Source organism: Opisthocomus hoazin, chromosome 3 (genome assembly GCF_030867145.1).
Source record: "Opisthocomus hoazin isolate bOpiHoa1 chromosome 3, bOpiHoa1.hap1, whole genome shotgun sequence".
Taxonomy (NCBI): Eukaryota; Metazoa; Chordata; class Aves; order Opisthocomiformes; family Opisthocomidae; genus Opisthocomus; species Opisthocomus hoazin.
In genome coordinates, this window is record NC_134416.1 from 37,592,833 (window position 1) to 37,619,301 (window position 26,469).

General features: G+C 38.7%; 1 protein-coding gene across 5 annotated transcripts in view; it reads left to right on the forward strand.

The window, feature by feature from the left end:
• Nucleotides 1-24,997, forward strand: part of JPH1 (junctophilin 1) — a 91,854-nt gene extending 66,857 nt beyond the window's left edge. The window contains exons 4-6 of one of the 5 annotated variants that reach the window (XM_075415993.1): nucleotides 10,190-10,851; nucleotides 18,959-19,054; nucleotides 19,162-24,997. In XM_075415993.1, coding sequence (XP_075272108.1) covers nucleotides 10,190-10,851; nucleotides 18,959-19,039 — 743 coding nt within the window. In that variant the 3' untranslated portion in view covers nucleotides 19,040-19,054; nucleotides 19,162-24,997. The remainder of the gene's footprint in view (nucleotides 1-10,189; nucleotides 10,852-18,958; nucleotides 19,055-19,161) is intronic. The other 4 variants (XM_075415992.1, XM_075415994.1, XM_075415995.1 and 1 more) reach the window with 4 other exon arrangements.
• The last annotated feature ends 1,472 nt before the right edge of the window (nucleotides 24,998-26,469 follow it).

Genomic DNA, 26,469 nt, shown 5'->3' on the forward strand with positions numbered 1-26,469 from the left:
CATATATTCAGGTATGTTAGTATGACTCAAATTAATGTCGGATTTGGAGGAACTGATAGGAAGGGAGAGAAGAGGCAGCCTGAGTTTTGTACAGATAGGAAGTGCATTAACACCTCTGTTTTGTTACCCTATTGCCAGACTCCCAAGTTTGTGGTGTTGCACATGATCTGGATCCTTTGGTGGAAGTCCATTTCCTTGTTTGTTATCATTGCTGTTGCTAGCAACTCAAGTCTGTGTTCCTGAGTAAACGTTTTAATATTTTCGAGAAGCATTGTGAGATAACATAGTGCCATATACTTTTCAACAGATAACCTGTGTGAAATGCAGAGAGACTAGCAGTGAAGTAGTCGGTTCACAGACCACACCAAATAGCCCTCTTGTGCTGTGTAAACATCAAAGCAGAGCAAACATAGAGGCAGAAGAACTAGCCTAGGGTTTGGCCAAAGCGTGTGCGTGTCTCTGTGTGTATGGCTAGTAAATGAGTAACTCAGCACTCTTGATCTTTGTCTAGTCTGTGACAGGAAGCATTTGATGTGGATTTTGAGAAGGCCCTGTTGTTTTCATTGATGTCAAACCAGGAAAACAAAGTACTGGTGGATATATTAAAGATCATAGATAGGTTTTCTAGCAAAACTACTTGGAAGTTGTTTACGGTACTGCACAAAACTGCTTCCTGAGCAGAGATAAAGAAAGCAGTTGACAGGGCAACCTTGATACAGAAGAATTCACTTGTTTGGGGTTCTTCTGCACGAGACACTTAATAAGCAATTTCTACCAGTGATTACTAATTGTAGGTGCTTATCTTTAATTACCAAGAATGGAAGGTTGTGTTTAAGGCTGCATTAAAACCTGCTTGTATTCAGTGATCGATAACTTTTAAAGTTCTTTGTAGGTGGAAGATTTGTGTGTTCTAACTTTTACATTGCTGAATGATGATGTGGCTTTGTCAGGTTGTGGCAATAGTATAATACCACCCTATGTGCTATCTTTGTGTTATATTTTTAGGTTGTGTCAGTAGTACATGGTTTGAAGGACAGCAGGCTACCAGATCAAATCACAATAGTTCCATAAAATAAATACATGTATGCAGCATTCTCCATGACATTCATGGATCTAGTGAGTGAGTAACTGTTGGCACATGCTAGTTTCAGTGCAGCCTCCAGTGCAGTAGGAGAGGAAAGGCTGCTTAAGGAAGGAGCAATGCTAACAACAGATTGAGAAGCCCGAAAAGTCTAAGCTGGAGAAATTTTCAGCAAAGGAAAGTTTTTTTCAAGGGAGAAGGGGAGTGGGGGGTAGAAATTATGAGTTGGGAGTAAGAGTGAGTTAAAAAAAAGATTACAAAGCATCCCAGCATCCCAAAGGGTAAAAATTACATTTTAAAGTATTTTTGGATTATACAAAATATTCAGTGTTCTCCCTCTTGTTTACCTTTTAGTTTGCTTTCGTAGGCAGCCATGATACTTCCATGCCAGTGATAGTCAGTCCAGGAAAAAACCCAAAGTATTGTAAGGCAGCCAAATGGAATTTAAAAATCAATCCACGCAAGATTTTTTATTTGCCCCTTGTTAGGGAAGCTGCTTACTAGTGTTTAAAATGTTGGTAGTACCTCACCAAAATGCAGTTGCCATCAGAAGCTAAAAGTTAAAGCAGGCATCCAGACTTGAGTTTCTTTCACATCTCACCTGATAGTGTCAACAATCCCTTCCATTTCAATTCTTTCTTTTTTGTGAAATTCTGTTTAGACTTTAGCAAATGTGCAGGGTTTTTTTCTATAAAGCATTCTCAAGTACAGTTAAGGAGAGCTATTATTCCAGCTGGCATAACCAACTTCAGGCTAGCCAAAACAGGGCAACAGGGCCTACATATGTCATTTTGAATTAAGGAACTATTAATGAGCATATATATGCATCACTAGGAGTAGGTCATTTCTTTCTAGGGAAATCCCACCTCCAATTTGGCAATCAAGTCAGGTGCCGTCTTACTGTCTGGAGGCCAGAAATCTTACATACCTTGCTGCACATGGACCCAAGCATGAAGCAGCTGCTCTGTTCCACGCCCTGTTGCTGGGGCACTGCATCCATCAGAATGGTACTGCAGACACCTGGGGTGATAACCTCTTAAACTACCATTAGGAAGCATTTCTTTACCAAGAAGGTAGTCAAACCCTGGAACAGGCTTCCTAGAGAGGTGGTCAATGCTCCAAACCTGTCAGTCTTTAAGAGGCATTTGGACAATGCCCTTAACAACAAGGTTTAACTTTTGGGCAGCCCTGAATTGGTCAAGCAGTTGGACTAGATGGTTGTTGTAGGTCCCTTCCAGCTGAAACAGTCTATTCTATTCATATCTAAGTCGGGCAGAAGTGATCTGTCAGAGCCCTATGCCTCTTTAAGCACCTTGCTTTATGTCCATCAATTTCTTATGGTTGTAATCCTCACCCCTTAACTTCCAGCCCTATTCAGTCTCAGTTCAGTCTGCCAAGATGACAGATAGGGCTGCCAAACATTACTAAAACCATAACTGTATCTCTGCTCCGCTGAGTTCATCAACACATTTTACACATGACATTGCACAGCCCTGCATTCATTTGGGCTGAATTCAAGCCAGCAGCCTAGCGGTTAAAAGTTGGTTTTTTTCCTGTTACCAGTATAACCTTCAGAAAAATAAGAATAAAACAGAAGAAGTACTAATGACATTAATTATAGTTCTTTCCCCCCCCACATCTCCACAATGAAGTAATAATAAAAAAAGCTGTCTTTCTAAAAGTTATTGAATATAGTTATTAGCACTTTCCTAATGACTCATCAAATCACTTCTCTTAGCAGACTGATAAATGATTATTTTTATTTCCTTCACCTACAGTAACCATCCTAAATGCTGAGGAATTATTATAAAATATGTGTCCTGTCCTGAAAAATCCTAATATAAGAGCATTTTGGATGCTTGCAGGATAAAGCTCCTATATTAATTGATCCTCTAATGGGTCACCAGGCTTTAGTAATGTTCATCAGAGTATCAAATAAATCTTATTATGAAAGCATAGATATTGTTGCCAAAAGTGATACTTTAGATCACGTAAGAAGATAACAAACCAGATGGTTTTAACCATCTTATTTCTTGAACGGTATATAACAACCTGTAGTACCACCAGTCTGTCTTTTCCTTTTCTAGTACGGTGCATTTAAACACAAAAGACTTCATCTTTCGCTTCAACAGTATTGTGCCCTGGATTTATGCTAGGATATAATGTGCAGTAAGAAACTTACTCATGATTTCCTGTTTCTTTCTCCTGATCTTTGGATTCTAACTCAGTAGAAGGCTCTCAGCTTCTCCAGGAAGATGATATTTATGAAGATATGTGACAAACTTAAGGCCAAAGTGCTGTGTTGGCTTTCGGTTACTCAGAAAACTTGCACCCCGTTCCTAGCTTTGACAAAGTCTTCCTGTGCAACTTTAGGCTGTCACTTTACCAGGGATTTAGCAAAGTGTGTAGCATGACAGTGCTTTATTGACAGCTGACCAGTGAATTCAGAGAGATTATTCAGATGAAGGATGTGCTTTGGGTCATGATTTCCTTTTGGTTTAGCTCCCCTTTGCTAAAATGGGCTATTGGTATAACCTTTTTGCTACCTTTTATATTGTACTTTTAGATTCTGAACTTTTCAGGGCAGGAATGCTCTCCATTTTTTTATAGAAATGTTCAGGATTTTAGTAAAACGAGGCCTCTAATCTTGGCAGGTTTGCATGTAGACTGCAGTGGCCTGACTGAGCAAATAGCTTTGACCTTGTCACCGTTACCCCACAGACAATCGGGAAACCTTGCAGTGAAGGTTGAGAGTCTTTCCGTAAACAAAATTAGGGAGTGAAGTACCTGCTTCATGGATCGACTGTGTCTCTAAGTGCGACGTAAATTTTCTTGTACTCATGAAATTATGTCATGTACTACCTGCATTACTCTTAATAAAGCACTATATATTTGTTAACTCTTTATATAGCACTAAGGATAGTTAGGTTACATCACATAATGTGTACTCTAGTTTAAAAGATGGAAATAAGCATATGCTTACCCAATAATTCTAATATACCTTGAAATTTAATGGTATCATTTCAACACCAACAGAACTTAAAATACTCAATTCTGTAAATATTATATTTTAGAGCCTGCATTAGTGGCACTGCAAATTTTCTTTACTTTCAAAAGACTGTAAGATTGTAATTATGAAATGCTTGTTTCTCCTGAATTGTCATAGTAAGGGTGTGAGGACAAAAGAGTGGAAGAAGCATCACGTAGAAACTGTAAGATGTTTATAAAATTATTGGTAAAGTTAGGGGTTTTTTCTTAAGGAGAAAACATCTTCTTTCTTTCTTGCTTGCTTGCTTGCTTGCTTGCTTGCTTGCTTGCTTGCTTGCTTTTCTTGCTTGCTTTCTTGCTTGCTTTCTTGCTTGCTTTCTTTTTTATTGTAAAATTGCACAAAGTAAGAGCCTAAATGCTATTTCCATATATTAAGAAGGTGGTTTTGCCATGTTTTTCATTTTCCTCTGAAAAACAAATAGAGAGGGCATGTCTGAAGAACAAAACTGGTCTCTACAGTAAAGAACAAATCAACCTCTAGGTTTTAAATAAAGTTTTGCAAGTTATGATGACCTAATTAAGCATAGTGTCATTGGTAATGCCAGGTAATTCCCAAATTAGCATTTTTACACAGGGTATATAATTACAGTACCTTCCATCCAAAGCACTTTAAAGTGATTTAAAGGTTATGGCTGGGCCTTCACAAATGGAAGGAGGAGAAGGGGAAGGAGGATCTTCACATCTCGTGCAGCAGCCAAGCAGATTACAGCTGGGAGTACAGATCCACTGTGGGGACCGGGGACACCCAGGTCACAAGGCTGCTAGAGTCCTATAGCCTGTGCTTTCCTACAGGGTCTTACACGAACCTGCTTCAATCACGTATGAGTCCAGGACTGCCAGAATAGGCATCCTCTGTCATAGTATGGCGAGAGGCTCTCGCCTGTATTGCATGGTGTCTCAAGCTTAGCTCAGAGGAACGTACTCTCCCAGAACTTTCTTGCTGCTCCCAGAGAGTTCATGTCCTCGTGGAGTTTCTCACAGTGTTCCCTCTAAGAAGGAATGCATCTGGCACTGTGATAATGTTTCCTGTGGAAATTGTTTGTTGGTATCAACAGAATTCCCTGTCTTAAACAATTTCTGTGCAGGGAAAAGCTTTTAAATCCAAGTGTCCACTACATACTTCCTTTTTACACGTGGACCAAGTAAAATGTTATGACGTGTCCAAGGTTGTACAGGAGTACATGGAAAGTTGTGAAAGAGTAGGATGCAGTGGATTAACTCTTCAAGAAAATAGTGCTATACAGAACTAAAATGTGCTAGAATGTAGTATATTTTAGTTTACGTAGCACCATTTTTAATTCAATATTCTAATGTATTTTAATTCTGTAAATTACTATTCTGTTACTTTGTAGTATTAGAAAACTACAGAAATGTTCTTGTATTACTTGAAAGTGCATTGTCCTGCCACAAAACATCAGAATTTTTTATTTGGTTGATGTGTTACTACAGAAGTCATTTTTGCCAGTTAAAAGAAGTATTAACATAATAATTTTGAGAATATAGAAATCATTATACTAAAATGAGGCAAAAGCTCATTAAGTTATGGAAATGAGGTTCATGGCAGGTTACTCAGTTATAAGTATTGACTATGGAATTGCTCCGCGAAGGATCACCAGCCCTACTGTAAGGAATCTTAGTGCCTTTAGCACTTCCTGAGCCCATCTTCATTCAGTCCCACCCTTTTCCCGTATCCTCATCTTTTCTCTTTCCCAGAGAGGCCAAAATAGGTGAAACTGGCTGGATTGAATAGGCAGGCGTATGACCTGAAGCTCCTATATATAAATGTATATCTACGCTTTTTTCCTCTCTATGCTAAGTGCATTCTGCAATCCCTCTCAAGCTTCAGATTTCATCCTGAGCTGGTAAGGCACAAGGTCTCTTCTTAGCCTTCTTGGGAAACACTGGCTGCATTTACAGTGTCCTGCAAGATGACATTTTCAGACTCTGCTTGAGCCACAATCTTGAAACAGCCCCATGCTGCCAATATGTATACCTCACTAGGCCATGGGGGAAAGCATGTGGATGTCACCTCTCTAAAAATGCTTTGGCAGAACCAGGGCACCTTTCTCTTCTCATTTACAGCACTGGCCATGCTGTCACGTCACTTGCTGGAGCCCTTCCAGGAGGAAGGACATGTTATACAAGAACTCCACAAGAAATTCTACATTTACAACAACTATGAGTGTGTCTGCAACCCAAACAAAGCTTCCCTCATCCCACAGCCGTCAATGAAATGTTGTGTAAGCAGACCAGCAGAGAGTGTGAGACTACGTGCATACTTTGCATACATCCATACAGTCCTTTGACTTTCAGAGGTTATTCCCGCCCGAATACTGGCCAACTCACACTTCAGTGGTGCCATCCAGCTGCTGGCATCTCCACAGCTGTGTGAGCCAAAACCGCCCCGTAGCTGACCGTCAGCCAGCAAAGGTACATCAATTTTCAACTAGTGGTAGCAAGACCAACTTGTCTTCATAAGAAAATACACAGGGTCATCCACAAGGAAAGCTGATCTTTACTTCATTAGAGAACATTTCTTGGTTCTGCTTTCCAGACCAGGTTCTCCTTAGGCACTTAGACATACCATGTCTAGGAATTCATCTACTGGTTGCTTGAACTGCAAACTGAAGAACAGAACTCTATGTTTATTTCCTAGACAGATAATCCCACCTTACTTTCTTCCCACCCTCAAATCCTATTATTTTCCTCATTAAGATCAGGCAGCTGAGAAACCTTGTAGGATCAGATGTTAAGTGACTCCCTTTCCAAATTCCCTTGGCCCTGGTTTGTTTAAACTAATGCTGTAGAGTGCTCTTGTGCTGAAGAAGAAGGACTCTGTTTCCCATGTCTGTAGTGTTAGATAATGCCTTTAACGAAGAGGACAAGGCAAGTCCTGAGAAGTATTCTTAGTCCTCAGAAGGGAGCGGGAACTGTTTTCTTGCTGCTTGGAGTCAGTGTTTCAAACAGGTGCATAATCTGATTGTAGTGAATACAGTGAACGGACGTAAAAAAAGTCCTTGGACAACCTCCAAAGCTAACTTCAGCATAGAGCCAAGAATTTGAGTGTTGGAAAGACCTGCCTGGCAAGATTGGAGGCAAGGGATGTATCTCTAATAGCCATATGATGTATCAGGGGGTGGGAGGGAGGGCTGCTGTGCTATGTTAAGGCAATTGCTCAATGTCTGGTCAGACACCCTCAGATGTTACTTGGATGCAGATGGCTACAGCTTTCTCTGGTGGGACTCAGTGTCATTTAGCATCAAATATTGTCAAATACCCAGTAAAAATATGGCATTGTTAGCCTGTTGACACTTACCTTCTTTGGGGAACTCCAGTTAAAGATTATATTTTTGGTTTTAAGTTTTTTGTTTTTCGGTCTACCAGTCTCTCATGGAGACGAGGGCAGACGAGAGCTGGCTCTCTTCTTGTTTCAGAAATTCCAACACAGTTTGGAGGTCTCAGGAGGAGAGAGAGTCCCTCTGGCCAGCATTGGGAGGCTCTTAGTTGATCATAGCAAACAGAGAGAAGTGACATTTCTGAGGCTCACATCTGTTCCTTATGAAAGTGCCTTCAGCCCATCAAGTGCTGCCAGATATTAGTAAAAGTCATATCTTCACATATATTGGGCAGTGGAGAGCTGTCGCGGGATGTGAATTTTCTAGATAGGTGGGGAACAGATCAGGTGCCATTTGAGCAGCATCATAAGGCTGAAGAGATGGTGTTCCAATTGGGATGCTTTCACCACAGCGGTCATAAGGAGCAAGCTAAAGTGAATGTGATGTGTCCATAATAAATAATCATTGCAATTTGACCGCTCCATGGCTTGGTGTCCTGGGTTCGGCCAGGACGGGGTTAATTTTCACCAGAATCCAGGAAGGGGCACAGCTGGGCGAGCTGACGCCAACCTGGCCAAACAGAGCAGGGTGTTCCATACCATGTGCCGTCATGCTGGGTTCCGGTGGGGGGGAGCTGGGCAGCGGGAACTCACTTGCGGCTCGGGAGCGCGCGGCAGCAGCCAGCGGTGAGAGTTGCTCTCTGTGTTCTGCTGTTTGTGTTGTATATTCTCCTTATCTTTACTGTCGTTGTTCCTGTTCCCTTTGTTTGCTGTTCTGTTAAACTGCCTTTATCCCAACCCACCAGTTTCTGCCTGTTTTCTTTCTATTCTCCTCCGCACCCCGGCGGGGGGAAGGGCGGCCGCGTGGCCCTTTTGTTGCCAGCTGCAGCTAAACTATAACACTTGGGCTTAAAGGTTAGGCAGAGCTCTTTTAACTATCCTTTTCTCTCTACAGCCCTAATTATATCCCATGTGAAAAGAGACGAAAACCAAAGTTTACGCATGTTTAAACCCTCAGCATTACCTTATGCATCTCAGCAAAGATGGAAGAAAATCCCCTATATGATGGAGAATTTTGTGAATGATGATCGTAACTTTAACTTTATATATGGCAACTTTTAATTTGTGTTGTGCTGCCTTTCGCTTTTGCCAGGAAGATCTTAAAAAGCCATAAGAACCAAGCCTCTAATCCTCTCCTTAACTCCTCAAAGCTTCCTCCTCAGTATCATTTGAGAACAAATCCTGGCTTGTCTACATCCAGCCTTCTTTCTCAACAGCTCCCTATTTCCACCCCTGGTTTTCAGAGATGCCAAAAATGTTGTGATTTTCCCGCTCAAAAGACATCGCATGCCGAGCAATTCTTCTTCTCAGCAATGCTTACTTACCAGATGACTCAGTAACTTCCAAAAACTTCATGCTGCTCTTCCTTCCTCTCATCTCAGTGCTGTGTAGTGATGCATATGCTTCTGGCATCTGTAAAAACACTATCTGCCTAACACAGCTAGAGCCTCCTTTAAACTCAGAAGCAGAAAAACGTGTGCAGACATTCTTCTCTGGGCACAGAATTTCTCTATGACATAAACCACAGATTAGCCTGACAGAAGATAAAAAAAATCAAAGGGAAGTAGTGGTGCTAGCAAAGATAGAGGTGGAGGAACAGTTGCAGTACTATTTGGCAGAAGCTTTTATTGAACATACGGGAAGGTTGTTGCAGTTCTTTGTTCACAGAGCACCCCAGCTTGTGACTTCTTACGGTACCTGATCCTGGAATCTGGGATATGGCCTCTAGGAAGAAAAATAAAAAATGCTGCCCACAATACAGACAGATTTACACCAGGTTTTTTTCTTCAACAGAGTGTTTGCTCAGGTCTTAGCATTAAACTGTTAAATCAGACAACCAGAACCTGGAACAAAGCATCTCAGCCAGCTTGTCTTTGTGTAAACAGCTGCATAGAAATGCACCTTGATAAGTGAGTCCTAGTGGTGAGCGTGCTTATGGGTGTTTAGCTAGGATCTGAGGGGAGGATATTCTTCATACTGGCTGCTCTGTAAGTATTTCCCTACTGAATATGAGAGAATTTGTCTTTCTAGCTTCTAAGCAGAATTGTGTTGTCAACTAGAGTGGTTAACCTGGGTGTTCATATGGTAAGTGATCAGATTAGGAAGACAGCACCAACCAGTGTATGAGAGTTCAAGGCACATATATATGTATACAAGACAAGCTAACATGCACACAGAGCGAAAGAAATGATTGAGGCCCTATTTCTTGTAGGTTGTAAGGGCAGAAGAGATGTTTTATTCTGATGGTTAATTTCTTCCATTTCAAACAGATACTATGATCAGGAGGGTAGAAGTTAAATAGATTAGGGTAATTAAGCAAAACATACCTCAAAACATGCCTCAGAAAAAGAAAGAATGATAGGTAAGTCAGTCTTCAGCCCCTTAGACTTCACTCGGAGAGAATTTATGTCCTATGACCCTTTGCAGAGCTAAAGACATAAAGTGACTGAACCAGTGAGTAGTCCCAACAATTACCAAAAAGTACAGTAACTTCAGCTGCTGAGCGACTTGGAGTAAATCACTGCAAATGTGAGTGAATTTTTTGTAACACTCATCCCTGCCAGTGTTTTAGCAAGGCAGCCCAGTCTAACATCCCAATGTAGTAGTTTTACTGTGAAGTCTTATTTTTGTTTTAATCAAAATATTTCTATTGCACTATTTTTCAGGCCCTGATTATATCAAACAAAAATTTCAAGAAGGAATGGAGGTGAAAGAAAAATCTGAAGAAAAAGTTCAGGAAAAAACACCTACCCCAAAAGAGTCACCTCACTTTTATCGAAAAGGTACTACACCCCCTCAAACCCCAGAAGCAAGTCCAAGGCATACTCCTCCTCTTTCTTCTGAGCCTTCTCCTTCAAAGCAACTGAAAAAGCAGAGCTCCACTGCTGGGGCAAGACTCAGTCAAGAACAAAACCTTTTAGCCACTGAGAATATAACACCCACAATTAACAAGCCTTTATATTCAAAAGCACCAATGAAGGAGGAAGCAGCTGTGAAACACCAGACAAAGTTTTCAGCCCATCACAATCCCATCAGCTCAGAGAATGGGGAGCTGCATGATCACTACCATGGCTATTATGTAAAAGTGAATCCACCAGCGCTTCCACAGGAGCTCAGGGAAGAAGATGAATATGTCAGCCCATCACCGTCAACACTTGCACGGATACCGCCCTCACAGAAGCCAAGTCCTGCTAGATCTGGGGGTAAGCCAGATGCCAAAGAAAACAAACCTGACACAAAAATTAAGAAACCAGAATGTGCCGCACCAAAGAACCCAGCTAGTAATGAGTTACATTCAGCAGTGAAAAAAGAAGTAGAAAACAGCTCGGTGAGTACTGCAAGAAACCTTTTCATTTTCACTGCCCTTTTGCCTCCTAGTGCTGAGCTTTGCAACCTGAAGACAGGCAAAGCTCACTTTTGTCAGATCATCAGGGTGCAGTCTGCTAGCTAGAACCCACTACACCAGAGTAGAATAAGGAACAAATATGTCCTTTATGTTATCCTTTTTGAGAACTAGGAAGGGATAGTTAATAGCCAGATCCTAACTGACGTTTGGAACATGAATCCCTATTGCATCCATAAACACAAAAGTGTGTTAATGTGTGTATGTGTATATATATGTACGTTTTGTGTGCGTGTAGATACATATTTGCAGATATACATGTATATATATCTTTTTTTTTCTCTGCTCAAAAAAATGTTCGTTGTACTTTGATGGATAATTGGACGGTACTGGGAGTTACACACGTACTCTTCCCCAGAGGTCTGCTTTTGGCTACTGTTGGAGACAGGATGCTGCTCTGTGGTCTCACCCAGTCCAGACAATCCCCCTTTTTCATTTTCTTTGTGTTCATTGTAGGCTCTAAAAACAGCCAATTTTGCATTAAAATATAAACTGTTAAAATGCATACTTCTAACAATACTTGGGTTTTACAGTGATGTGAAAAATCTGACTTTCTTTTTCTTCAGGAAATGGAGGAGTTTTAAAGCTATACATTTAGATCAGTGTGGATCTGAATCTCATTATTTAGAAATGAACTATCAATAGTTATGTAGAAAAGGAGAGATGACTTAATAGTATTTCTATTCCATGTCAGAAGAAAAAGCCCAGTTATCAAATTCAGAATGTCTGTTGCTGATAAAATTATTTCTGGGCCAAGAAAAACTCAGGAAAATGTTAGTTGTAGATCCTAAAGTTAACCTTTAGCGAATGAAGAGATCTGAATAATTGTTGTAATGTTTCTTTTGTATAAGCATTGTTTCTTTGAATCATTTTTTGTACTCCAGTAGAAAAAAAACAGTGTGTCATTATTGGTGGGATAAACAGAGTGACCCATTTAATGAGATCCAGATAGCCTAGCACTGATCTCAGACAAAACAGCTGAATAAGTGACACCAGACTTCATCAATAAATAATTTAAAAATAAAGCCGTATAAGAATTTCTAACCAACATGCATAGTAAAAGATCTTGTCAAACAAGTTTGACATCTTCAGGTGTAGCAGAGGAATCATATCCTCAATCAAGCACATCACTTGATTTGCTTTTATGCGGTTATTTATTCTGACAAGGAAGCCAGGGTAATGCAAAAGCTAAATGTCACATTAATTTTTAAAAAACTGACTGATGGTTCTCAAAAAGTAATTGCAAAAACATCAGTGATTTGGTTTTATTCTGGTGAGGTCATTCTTGGATTAATTCTGCTGCTCTATTTTATGAATATTCTTATTAATGACATGGAAGAAGACATAAAAGTATTGCCCATGAAGTTTACAGAAGACATAGAGACCAGGAAACTGGTAAATAATGAAGGCAACAGATCACAAATACAAGCTGATCCAAATCATCTGCTAAGAATGCAAGTATAATTATCCATTTGCAGCACAGCAGAATGTAAGATCATATATTGAAAGACAGTTAATAGAGCCTGGCCATGCAGGATCGGAACTTTAAAAGGCTGGTGAATCAGGAGCAAGAGAGGCAACTGAGCATGGGCTCCCAGTCTGCTGCTGTTGCTCAGAGATGTTAATATAATCCTTAGATTTATCAACAGGGAAGATTAAGCAAGAGTACATGGGAGTCTGTTTTATCTGGGTTTGGCACTAGTGCAACCACTTCTGGAATAAAATCAGTGTCCATAAATCAGGGATTTAAAATTAAAAAAACCTTAAAAGAAAGTCCCACAAATTGCTGCAAGAATGATTAAAACATATCTTACAATGAAAGATTCAAGGCAAAAAACCCTGACATATTAAATCACTTTCTGTAAGTACACTTTATAAAATAGTCCCCCCAGCTAACAGGGAAATGTGTGATAAGATCCAACAACTGAACAGATTTAGAAAAAATTCTTGTTTAAAGTAGTTTTTAATAGTATTAATTAAATGTAACATCAGTTTTCAGATGCTGAGTTTTTGGAGCCGTCACTGAATAGTTTGATAATGAGCATTTTGCCAAGATGATATCCTCTAGTTCGGCAGGAAGCTTATGTTCTGTTCTGTGCAGATCAAAGTAGATGTTCACAGTGGTTTTGTAATCTGCAAATCTGTATTACAGCTGATATCAGCCCTTTAACCTTTCAAATCTCATGGATAGAACTCCTATGTAGGGTAACACAAAGCTATCAGCCTTGTAAATGTTGAGTGAGCATGCACAGGATTTTAGCCTGAATTGGAATTTTTTGTTCAGCTCTAGTGAAAATAAGTGGTTAGAAATAGTCCTCATTTTTCCTACATTCTATCCAAATCAAATAATGGCTTGGAGCTGAGGGAGTCTTCAGCTTAAGAAATGAAGTAGAGCACCTAAACAGAAGTTCATTGATCTTCTAGAATAATCAGGATAAGGACTGTGCACCTATAGCCTGTTACCAGGAAAGGTGGAATAGTGATGAGATATTGTACATTAGCTACTGTTTGTTTGCTGATATTACAGATCATCTGGGAACTGTCCCTCGGCTTTGTTTGGAGCGCACTAGTTGCTTTATTCTTATTATCAGAATTTCAGTAAGGAAGGAAGGTAGAGTTTAGGAACTCATTTTTAATATAACAGCGTTTTAAAATATATGTAGATGCTTGCGTTTTTTAAAAAAATGTGTCTTCCATATGTATCTATAAATTTGCACTTACAGGATAAATTTGCTACATGCTTACTTCTTTAAAATGCTGAAATGAGTGAAAACCCTAAAACAATTAAAGCGGAAAGGAGTAGCCTACAGGCCTGGCAGGCTGAGGGAGAGACATAGAACTGAATCACTGTTAACCTTGCCTGGAGTCTTTTCTTTTTAATTTTCAGTATCACCCTTTATCTTCAGAAAAAAGGTAGCCTGTTCCACAGTGCTCCTGGACTGCGCTGAATAGTGTGCTGGAGTTACGCGATGCTAACCCAAGAATGCACAGTTACCAAGGAGAAGTCGGATTAGTGTACTGCTCTTTATCCCAAACAGTTGTGAATGTTGAGAGACTTCAGAATTCTAGGGCTGCATTGGGGCATTTTTTTTTCTTTTTTTAATCAGTAGTTGCAATTGCTTTATAGTCATCCTGACAAATGTTTTTGTTGTGGTTGTAAAGTAAGTCTGCCTTAGATCCTCCATAAAGGTTTAAAAGTACATTTGTTAAGAAACATAAAAGAAACTCTTACTCTCATGAAAAGAGAAGAAAACTTGGGTTTGGGATACAAAATGAGTGTATAACATTTATTGAGCACTTTCATTAGTTTATCCAAAAGTGCTGTATAAAATTGTGCTGTGCTCTTTCAAGGTTTTCAGTGAGAAAACATTAAGAAAATAGGTACAGGACGTATGATTTTCAGTTCTTCCTTTCATGTATCTTAATCAAAGCCATTTCTCACATCTGAATGACACATAAACTTTAATTTGGATTAAGAATCTTAAACAACTTCATTTACAGAGATTTCTGCAGTAAGTGTTTTAGTAATAAAACTAATGTTTCATGTTTTCTGTGAATCTGTTACATCCTTATGAATGTCACTGAATATCATCTGTGCAAGAAGTTAGTTGTATAAACAGTACTGATTCTCTAGATATCCCCATTTCTGGCATTATACTTGAAAAATATCAGCACATACTTCTTATGCCACACATGTAAGTGTATTTCTCTCTGTACTTATTTTCTAATGTTCAAAAATCAAAGTTTAAAATCATTTCAGAGCTCATAAGAAAGAGTCATAGTTTAATCAAGGTGAAAACATGCAAAAGGCATGATGACAAAGTCACCATTTGTCAGCTGCTCCAAAATAGGTGTCTGTTTGCAGGCATTTACCCTAATAAATGACAGGTAAATCATCCTTTTTTTCATGGAGAATTGGGCACCTCCAAATTGCCTTATATTTATCACAGTATGAAATGTGCACAGAGACATTTCATCACAAACCATTACTAACTGTTGTTTCTAATTGCTCATTAGCAGCCTCTAGTCCCAGTATCAGCTTGCATGCTGCTGTCCCACCTTGACTGTGAGCTCATTTGAGATAGTCTTGGAATTGGGTAAAAAGTAGGATTGAATTGCAGAAAATACCATTATATTGTACATCCATGAATACCCATTTGATTTGCCCGGTATGTGTCCATGTGTTGCCTCAGATCAGGTTCAATCCCAGGCACAAGTGTTCTGCTATATTGTTCTTTTTTCTTTTTGTAGGTAGGGATTTTTAAGCCACACAGACTGTTTAGCATGGGTTTTATCTGTATCTAAAATCATTATGTTTTACTGAATGTTACCCAGTGTGCTTCTACTCTCATCCCTTTGGTCACTTAACATCCAGTTAGTAAGGAATACAACTACCATGATGGTAGAAAAATAGATCGGTATTTGCCTGATCCTAAAAAAACCTCTGAGCAAGAACTTTATGCTAAATTTAATGGACATTCCTAATGTAACAGGATTACAAAGCTGGTCGTAATACTTCCTGGCACTACATTTTAGGAAAACAACTTTCTTCCCTCTCCAAATGAAAACTAATAGTACAGTTATATTTTTAACTACGTAAGTGTCTGACTTACAGAAGCTGAAAGGGCAGTTTTTAAGCAGGACTGGAGTTTTTCTACTGCAGCTTCTTTAGTGCACCTGTTCCAATCGCTCTTGGACTGTTCAGGCTAATTTTGGCTTTTGCTATTTTAAGCCCTTGCAGAACACCGAAGTCTTATTCATGGTATTTGTCTTAAAGCATTAAATGCTCATTCATACGTGTCTACAAAACAGGTCGTAGTTCAATGCGTAATAACCATGTGCTCCACAAACATTGTTTGATCATTTTTCAGTGTATCAGGAAACTCTGCTTTGGGCAGAAAGTCGTAGTTATCGGAAGAGGAAACACGGAGCAGGCTAAAGAAGAAGAGATTTACTTCTTTGTGTAAAGCATCAACTCATTAGAGTATTATAATTAACAGATAACGTATTTTTCTTTGATCTTCATATCAAATCAGCAATGCAGTTCTTAAGGTGCCACTTTCTTCTGTCTTTGTAGATGAGATCTCTTGATTTAGACCATAACCCCTAGGTTTTTTTAGCCTAATTTATCGAAAGTTATTGTATTGAGATTGTTGTACCTAACCTGACTGGCAGATGAGAAGTCCTCTCCCCCTCCACCAAGCTTAGTTCTGTAAGACTCTGCACGCATGATACCCACTTGCTGTCTGAGCTGCAGTCCCAGCTTGCCGTTCAGCCAAAAGCTGGCTTGCAGATATCAGGATGCTGTTTCAGGATGTAATTCAGGTAATTAATGAGTTCCTGGCTCCTGTGAAGTCCCCATAGGTCCAAATTTTTCTTCAGTAGTGGTAAATCAACTTGGTTTCCACAGATGTAATTTTCAAATATGCAATTCCTGGTGCAGTATAACTCTAAAATCTTTAGGTGGGATCCCAAACAATAAAGGAACTAATAACATGATTTTGGTCACACAGGGAGTCCCTGTTAGAATCATAGAATGGTTTGGGTTGGAAGGGACACATACAGATCATCTAGTCCATCCTCCTTGCCATGGGCAGGGACATCTTTCACTAGATCAGGTTGCTCAAAGCGCCATCCAACGTGACTTTGAACACTTCCTAATGATGAGACATCCACAGTTCCTTAGGGAAACCTGTTCCAGTGTGTTACCACCAGAGAGAAAGATACTGAATCCAAATCTCAGTGGAAATTAATAGTGTAATCGTAGTATAATCACACTTCCTGTTGAGAGATATTGCAACAGTAGCATGTATGTACTATTCTTGTTTGTCATGAGATTCTGGGAATTTTTTTTGCAAAAGAAGTCGTCATTAAGTGGAAGGTTCACCCTAAGAATGTTGACACTGACATCTCAAGACAGCAAAGCTGAGACATGCTCAAAGTAGCTGTTGTTTAAAGTAAAACGTGTTTTATTGCTCTAAGTCTTCCAATATGGCTTTCATGCATAAATCTCCCAACTGCCAAATGCATTTGGTGTGGGAATCCTGCTGGGATCCTGGATTTCCTTCACAGTAGAAAAGCACAGAAGTACCCGAGCTAGCACAATTGTGACCATACCAGAAAGAGAAAGAAGAAATTAACCTGGAGTTATACACTGCTACAAAGAGGCTGCTTACAGTCCTGTGGTCAGAAACGTACCTGGAGTCATGCTTTGCTTTTCTGCCTGTTCTCTGTCACCAAGTGTCTCAGATTCTTTGGCACATAGTGGCTCGCTTCCAGTAAGAAGGAAGGAACGTGGTTCCACTTCTGTTCTGTGACCTGATGGTTAAAACATACCACTGGTAAGTGGGAACTTGGTATTCAAAATCTCTTTGACTGAGGTGACCTTAAACCTAGTCTTCAATTTCCTAGTGAAAATTTTAGACATTCTGCCATTAAGCAAAATGTGAATGTTGCTGCCAGTACCATTAGCCCTATGGGAGCATTTAACTGGCAGCCTGATAGTCTCAATCGTTGTCTGAGCTTGAACACCTAGTTCCTCGGCATGAGAACAGATACCTCTGAGTAGGTGCAAAGGGAGCCTCATGGCCTTTACAGATAGAGGTGCTGACTGGGTTCAGACTGCCCAGAGATTTAAGGAGTCCTTGACATAATATATTTTGTGACTTATTCAAGAACTTAACGGTTCACATCAGGCCTGCCATCTTAACTACTGTGTAAAGATGTGTTCTGACAGAAAGTGTTTGGTGAGACTGTTTCAGGATGATAACGTGATATAATAATGACACGAGTACTATTCAATAGCTTCCCAGTTACACTGCTGCAGCAGATTAATGATAGCAAATTCTTACACCTTAGCATTTCAGAAATTATATAGCTAATGTTAGCGTTGTCATGAAACATAATGAACGTCTGCAAGGCATGCCTTATGTGGAAAGTGAAAAAAATTGTGTCATTTCTAATGAAATATATACCTTCTTATGCAAGCCAGTGGTCCTTACGTAGCTCAGCAGATAGTTTTCTGCAGAGATTTTTTGGTGGGCTTTTTTTGTGATTTAGGAAAGTATTGTCTGAGTGAAGATTTTTTCTGTTTCTACTTACAGTAAATGTGCAACCTTAAAATATAAGCATATACAAGTCTCCATGAAAATATGTTGTAGTAAACTAAATATGTTAAGAGGAGAACAGAAGAATTGAGAACTTCCATCCATTTAGGACATTATTTCAAGTTGCGCACTAGAAAGCATCCATGTTTAAAAAATTTATCCAACATTGCTGAAAAGAATTAAAAACTTTGTTCTCTGGCTTCACAGAAAGACTAAAAATATGTGACAAAGAAGTTTTCTAAACAAGTTGAGCTCTAGCTGGGAAGGGAAGAAGTATTTTGACGTTTCATTTCTTCAGTGTTTAGGTCTGTAAGATAAGCATCAGAGTAAATCAAGACCAGTTTAATTTTGCAGGTGTAAAATTGTTTTTTAATGTGTAGTGGAAACATTGCTACATGTGTTAGTGAACTTGTAAGTAACTTTTTTTCCCCTTTGGTTATCAAGAAAAGGGTGTTCTTTTCATAGAACACATAGAAAACAGACATTGTCATGTCTGTTTTGAAATGGGTTGGAATTGGAGAAGAACCTGCTGCAAAGATGAAGAGCAACAGTCCGGCTTTGCTAAAGTAGTTCAAGTTCTTTGTTTGGCTTTATTTTAAGCTGATATTGGTTTTGTGTTGATGAGTTTGTTTTCATTTGTTTATGCAGTCATATTTGTCAGATGACTGAATCTCAGTGTGTTTAAGAACAGTGTAATAATGTACTCTCACCTGTATTTATCCAGCTCATTTTCACACAGATGATACTTAGCTCACCATATAGAATACCAAGGGTAATGGCTACATTTCAGGAGCAGAGTCTTTAATATTTAGGTATTCTTTCAGAGCAAGGTCACAACAGGTAGAAATGATAAAGTCAGGTTGTGTTCATTGCTGTGCACTGTGTGGAAGGTTGCATTAATTCTGATATCTTTATTTTATTTTCAGGGCCCTAACTCAGTCATGATCGCGCTGGTAATGCTGTTGAATATTGGTTTAGCCATTCTTTTTGTCCATTTTCTAACTTGATTGGAATTAGAAAAGGTAAGAAAGGTCTTGTTTTCATACAAAAATCATCATACCCACCCCACCTCAAGCGATAAAGTTTTAATTTCTTTGCATACTTTTAATGTTCCCCACTTTAATTTTAGCTATGCCTGAATGTGATTCAACATAGTTATTTAATAATGTAACTGTTTTGACCCTTCAGTGAAGTCATGACAACTAGTGGTGTTAGCCCACAGTTCTCTGCAGTTGTGTCATCAGCCTTTTAAATGGCACCTGTCATACTCAGACACAGGGAAGGAGGCTTGGAATTAGGATGGGACGCAAGAGAGATGAAACTTGGAAAATTCAGCCAGGGGCCCAGACCAGTTTCTCTGCTGGTGGCTCGTGGCTTTGGGGTCCTCTGGAAGCTGAAGCGCGCAGCCATGTTGGAAAGCAAACAGAGTAATCTGCTGAAGCAGCCCCGCCGGTGAAGTGCGTTGGCTTCTCCATCTGTTCCAGCAGAGTGTGACTAAACTGGAAATGTACGGAGCTGCACTTTTTGTTGATGGAAGCTAACAGCTGCCTTACTATTTTACCGTCTGATGTTTTTAGTGGGGAGATGGGAAAACGACTGCCAGAGGAATGTGGTCAGAGGATTCTGTTGCTGTGGAAGTGATTCCAGCGTTCACTCCTATCTCATTAGAAGAAATAGTTAGCAACATCAGTCACCAGTCTTATTCCATTACCTGCTGCTTTTAACATCTCCTGCAGCGTTCGGGGAGATCGAATTTCATTTGCCTGTGCATGATTCTGTTAATTTGTTGTTTATGAAATTTGATGTATAGCCATAACATAGTGTCTAGTCCAACCTGGAGAGAGCTACCAGTTCTGCCTAGCAGCAGAAGCAGAAAATGCAATCTCTTTTTCTAATCCGAAGATAAAATTCTTAAATTCATTTGCCTAAACCTGAAGAGCCATTTTGCTTTAAGGTTTAGTGAGTAATATGCCGTGACTGCAAAATTTTAAGATGTTGATATCTTCCTAAAAGTGCTCAAATGCTTATGCCAATAGCAAGAAAAACTTTTCATAATGAAAGAAGAAGAATCTTGAATTGATATCGGCACATTCTAAGCAGGAGGTAGAATATCAGAACAAGCCAAGAAAGACGAGATACAGGATTTGCATGTTGACTTTTTTTTTTTTTTAATTCTGGTGCTGTGGTAAATGATGATTTGAATTATTATGTTTCAACACTGAGGTATTTTGCCAGCGGTTAAAATAAATTCTTGTCTGAGTGCGCACTAATGCCAATGACAGTTAAGCTAGCTATAATAACGTATCATGTTTTTAAAATACTAGATTTGTGTTGAATACATTCAGGTAGAGCATTTAGAAATGTTAAGTGATTGTTTATCAATTTGATGCCTTCAGTGTCTTTAAAGTCCATTTATAATTTTACCTCAGCATTAAAAACGCCTCAAAATTTTTCATTTGGAAAGTTTGTCTTAAGTAGTTTCACAGCCCTTTGTTCAAATGATGTGATCATGTTTCTTTTTATGTGCCATTATACTGTAATTATTGTACCCTATATTAATCAACAGCATGCTTATTTACTGAAAATATGTGGTGTGATCATTTGGCAAGTAAATATTTTAATTGAAAGCTACAAAAAGCAAAGGGCTTGTATTATGGTTGATCTTTTCTCTATTAGAAAATCTTTCATACAATATAGTTTTTGAACCTGTTTGTAAACTTTCTAAGTGTTTGTGTGGTTTAATGGGCGACATTCTTACAGAGTACATTAGCTATCTTTTGATGCAGCATATTAAAGTAATGTAGGTGTGGACTGAACATTGTGCAGCGAAGCAGCTCCGAGCAGGGCAGTAACACCGTGGTGTTTTTTACAGAAGTATGTTGAGAATCCTGTGTTTTGACCAGTGTGGATAAAGAAGAAAGCAGAAAGAGAGCAAAAGAAAAAAAAAACTTGTATATTTATTTTTTAAAGAAGTTTAAATTGTGTTTTAAATTTAGGAAACTGATTTTTAAATAAGAACAAAATTTTAAAAGTTACTGTGTAAGCCTTGACATAAATGACAAAATGTTCCATCCCACAGTGAAATCACCCCCTGTCTCCGTACATGGAGAGGTAATTTTGTAACTGACATATTTAATTCCTATTAAATGTTTATTTAAAATACTTTATGCTCTGGAAATAATGGGTAACAAAGCTTATGAAAATGTTTATAAATTTAAGTAAGCATGTTAGTACCATTTATAAATATGTATGATTTATAAGCTTTTTTAAAACAAAGCTCAAACAAATTGTTGGTATTTTTCTAAAATGTGCACAGCTGTATTTTACATGAAAGGCTATTTATAATTGGTTGTTATACTGTACACTACATTTTGGACAGCACAATGAAGCTTGCCAATGTACTTAATAATGTCATTTTGTCTATTTAAAATTTCTTGCTGTCAAAGAATGAACTCTTTATCTATGAGTCTCTCTATTTATAATTCTTGACCCAAAATGTACAATGTACAGTTTTCACAACTGTATTTGCTCTAATAAAAATAAGTTGGTTATTAATAGAGTTTCAGACTAGTTTTTCCTGTTTATGAGTTACTTTGTTCACTCTCTGGAAACATTTCTTCTAACAAATTCAATAAACGAGGAGCAAAGCAGGAAAATTGGTGAAGTCCTGGCCCCTCTGAAATCATTAGTAGTTACTGTTTTCAACAAAATGATTCTGGGAAACAAAACAAAGGCAAGTTTCCTTTTGTGTCTTCTTTTATCTTCTGATACAGGATTTTTATATCTTTATTAATTTCATATCTTAAATTATACTCCCACTATGGCGATGGTTTAATCAATCTTGTTTTAATCAGTGAGTGACTGGTCCATTAACAGCTGTTCCTATAAGTGAATCAACACCTTCCCTCCTTCTGAAGGTCTTCGTAGGTTCAAAATTAACATGAAGTTTGTGAGCTGATATTCTACACAGAGAAAATTCACCATTACAACTGTCTTAAAGCCGCCACATTTGCTGAACAAATGAATTGGCTGAGAGTTTTATTTTCTGTGATTCTAGTCTTGATTACTAGACAACTGTACTGGAATCCTAATGTTTAGTTGAAAAGGAGACTAAGTGTTCTTTGATGGAAACATATTTTTAGGAAGTAATTGTTACTGTCTTATTCTTTAAAATAATTCTACCAGCATGAAGCTTAACTTTAAGAATTTGTATTTTTTGTACAATAACCCACTCCCTACAGAAAGTTTTTGGCTCTTCAAGTGGAGAGAAATATATTCTCGAGAAAAATAAACAGGAATAACTACACTGCCAGAAAATTTTAAAGTCAAGTTCACTGAGCCATCTCTTCTCTGACATTGTGATCCACCTTGTATAACATGTCCAAAGATGAAAGTAAATTTGACATGAAATATTTCTTAAGTTCTAGGAGAGTGATAATATGCTCAGGTATATATCAATCGTAATGGCAACAAGCAAAGGATTTGCCCAGAAATAGAAAAAAAAAAGTTATCAGAACCATCTGAGAAATATGAAAGATTTCCCTGCCCATCAGTGTTCATAATTCTCAAAAATCAACTTCTACATAGAAATACATTTTTTCTGTGGTTTCTGAAAGCAGATGGACATTTCTCCTCTGAGATGTTTTTACCAGTGGTTTCTATCATTAGTAAACTTACAAATGTGTTTACGTGGGAATACGTCTGCTATGCCCAAATGGAAAAAACCCCACATGGACACACAACTTAATGCTCCAGGATTTGCTCTAGCATGGAAAATTTTGCCCCAGTTCAGTGCAGGGGAATTTTTTCCCAGGCAAAGTAGTTTCTCCTGGCACAACTGTGTGTTTGCCCACAGATGGCAGCAGGCAGTGAGCTCTCACCTTTGAATTTGAGGTCTGGTTTCTTAGGCCATTCTATTTATCTGATTAAACAATATATATAGTGTACACAGAAAAACAGCAAATAAGTGGTGTTGAGGTGCCAAAGTAAGAAGAAAAAAATCATCTGTTCCCATTACTTTTTATTGTCTCTAGTCTTTTGTTTACTTAGTATATGTATAGTCCTTACTTTACCTTCCCATCAGAAAAGCAGTAAAGAATGCAGAGAGTGTGGAATTCTTTCTATTTGCATTCGGGAGAGATTCAGTTTGAAAGCAGAAATTTCATTACATATGACTACAACATGCCTTTCAGATACGGACTTCTGTTAATAAAACCATTAATATAACTGAGTGCTGACTTTACAGGTGTAAATGCCGCTTTATGAGCATTTGATTAAAAGTCGTGAAATAGTTATTTACTTAGCTTTTAATGACACATTATGTATCTATTAAAAGCTGTATTGAGATACAGTTACACAATGTTAAAGATTCTGACAATAATGTGACTGCGATGATAAAAGCTTGCAGAAATTCTCTACATACTGAGCTTCAGTAACATACTTACTTAGTTGTTATTAATAAAACATAGCTGTGAATTATATCTGAATGGTTTTACTCATAGCTCATTTGAACCCTTTAGTCAGGGGAGACGGTTCTACATACCGTTCTCTTATGGAAATGTAATTCAGGAAACAAAGCAAAAGAATAGAAGGGAAATTACATAAGCCTTTCAAATTATTATTTAAAATTCACAGAAACAGGAAAAAATAAAAATTATGTTAAGTCTGAGCAAGAAGCTGTGTGTGGCAACATGCAGTAGCTGAGCCATTTATAGTATCCATTTTTTTTATATATTTTTTTTGTTGGACTCAGAAACTGCAAAAGAAGAGTCCTTACACCTCCTACCATTGTAGGAGGTAAATGTAATTTGCATACACAGCATCTTTAAGAAAAAAATGTCTGTAACGTCAATGGTTTTTAGACTAGGAGGAAAAAGCAAAAACTTCATCTATCTAAACTGTTTATGTTGTGACCATCGTTGTAACAGCTGAGCAAATCCCTCAACCCCATAAAACCAATAGCAAAAATGAAGCCGGTAACAGAATTTGTTAAAATCTCTCATGTTTCTTCCTTTTGTTTTCTAGAAAGAGAAAAAACAGGGAACAGACAGGGTTTTTCAATCTGATAATCTAAATTTCATCATGTCAATATGTGTTTGTTTCAGCTAATATTTTTCACAATCACTTGGGGCTGGTTATCTAGGAGGTTTTAGATGCAAACTGGCAGTATATGGAGTGCCATTTCTCCAAGAGGAAGGTTTTGAATTTTTTTCAGTGATGGAAAAGAACAGGGTTTTCCTTATCACCCTCCAAATAGTTTTGGTTGTCGTTCCATGCTTCCACTATTTTTTAAATTATCACTTACCCTCCACTGCTCCCCCACAATGCTATCAAATCCAGCTTACTCTCCTTTTCCCCACACGCAGAGCTGTTTGCCCCCGCACTTTGGCCAGTCGCTCCAGTAACTCCTGCTTTTTCTAGTGGGCACACTTGTTAAAGCAGCGAGTTCAGCTCCTGGGACTGTGGAAGCCGTCTGTCCCTCTTGCAAGTTTGTGCTGCACCGAATTGCGTGTTTCATGTCACTATTTTAATTTGGTCCAATGTTTTTCACACTCTTGATGCTGGTTTACGCAGCTGTATTCTGATTTCAAATCTATACTTACCATCTCCGATATCAGGACAGTGATTTAAACACAGTATGTGGGAACTGAAGACAAAAGAAAATGGCTGGAAACTGTACAGAGATTACAAACAACTCTTCATTCATGGAAACCAACTGAATGCTTTCATCGCTGAGGAAAAAATCTGGTATCAGCTGGGTTATGAGCTCCACAACCAATGTCCACATTGGTCCAATGGTGGTGAAAAAGACTGACTGTGCACCTGAAGCTGATTCTTAACTCGTAAAACCAAGGAGTCCCGCTGAGGGTTGTGATTTCCTGGGGCGGTGTGGTGTGATGATTTCGGGACTTGATATACAAACATGTGGATTGTTAGATGGAATAAAATACATCCTTTGCTGGAAATTTGGGTTTGCTCACCTGCCTGAGCTTTCATATGTCTTCCTCCGTGTCTTATACTGATAAATCGGACAGCTCTGTGGAAACTGAGGCACAGATATTTAGACAAGGACTAGGTTTTACTTTCATAAGTGGTTTTAATGTTAATTAAGGAAAGAGCAATAAATGAAGAATTACAGGCTTTAAGCTAGAAGTTTTGAACTCTGCTTTTTTTTATGCTGATTTATCCCAATTGGAAGAAAATACAGAATATAGTCAAAAACTAGAATTCCAGGTGTTATCTTTCACAACAATCATTTGTATGGTAATCCATGGAAGTCCTTGAAGTCCTTTGAGATCAACACATGAATTTGAGAGAGGGGACATGTCTTTCTCGAATTTACGAATTGCTGTTTGCTGAATAGCAGCTTGGCAGAGACACTGTATTAGACCACAAAAAGACAGATCTTGACCAAGATTTTTGAGAATGGCTGACTATATTTGAAGTTCTTAGCCTACACTTAATGACCGAAGTTTAAAAATTTTCCAACTCCTGAACACCTCACAGTTACTATTCAAAGACATTTGTGGGGAGGGGAAGGGGGGAAGCAGGAGGAAACCGGGTATTGTGCTGAACACTGCAGCCTATGAAAATGTGGACTCTGGCCTATAAATACGCCAAAGGCTGAAAGCATTTAGATCTGGATTTTGGATCAGCTGTTGGAGCTACAGGCTCTAATTTTGGGATTTCGTAAGAATCCAAATCTGGGTCTGATTCCAAGGGCGCACAGTTGAAATGCTGAACTGGGGAGTGCTTTTAAGGAACGAGGGGGAAAAAAGTTAGCTAACATCATCAGGGTGCAGGAACTCTGGGTTAATTAAACTATTACGTTCTCTACTTCTGGAACAGTGTCTTTAACTGTATTTAACATTGCAATTTTACTATATTCAGGACATGTTCCACAGAATACCTCTGAAAGTATCATCATTTAAGATAATGGTGCTTAATTACTTATCCATTTTTAGCTGCAAAGTACTTTTATCGTGTAATACCACCCAGTCTTCAAAAATGCTGTAAACTGCCTTCCATTTTAATTATGACAGTTCTAGATTTTGTTCAGGCCACTGATGAGAAAGTCATGAAAGGATGGAATCGGCTGCCATGGAAACGGTGAAGGCAGAAGAGCACCAGCAGCATTTCACAGGGGCTAGGGCTAAAAAAGACATTCTGCAAAGAGAAGGTAGTTGAAAGGCATTTACGTCGCAGCCGGTGGCTTCCATGCATTCCTGCCATACCACGGCAACACATTCCTGGCAGAAATTGCAACATGTCTCCACATGCAGTCATGATACCCAGCAGAACAGGCATTGTCAGAAGGACTGGGAATGAATACTTAGGAACAAGGAGGTATGGACGTGCTGAAATCGCAGACAGAGGAGAGCAGAAAGTATGGGGAAAGGGAAGAAAGCGAGGGTAGAGTAGATGGCATGGGGGGAAC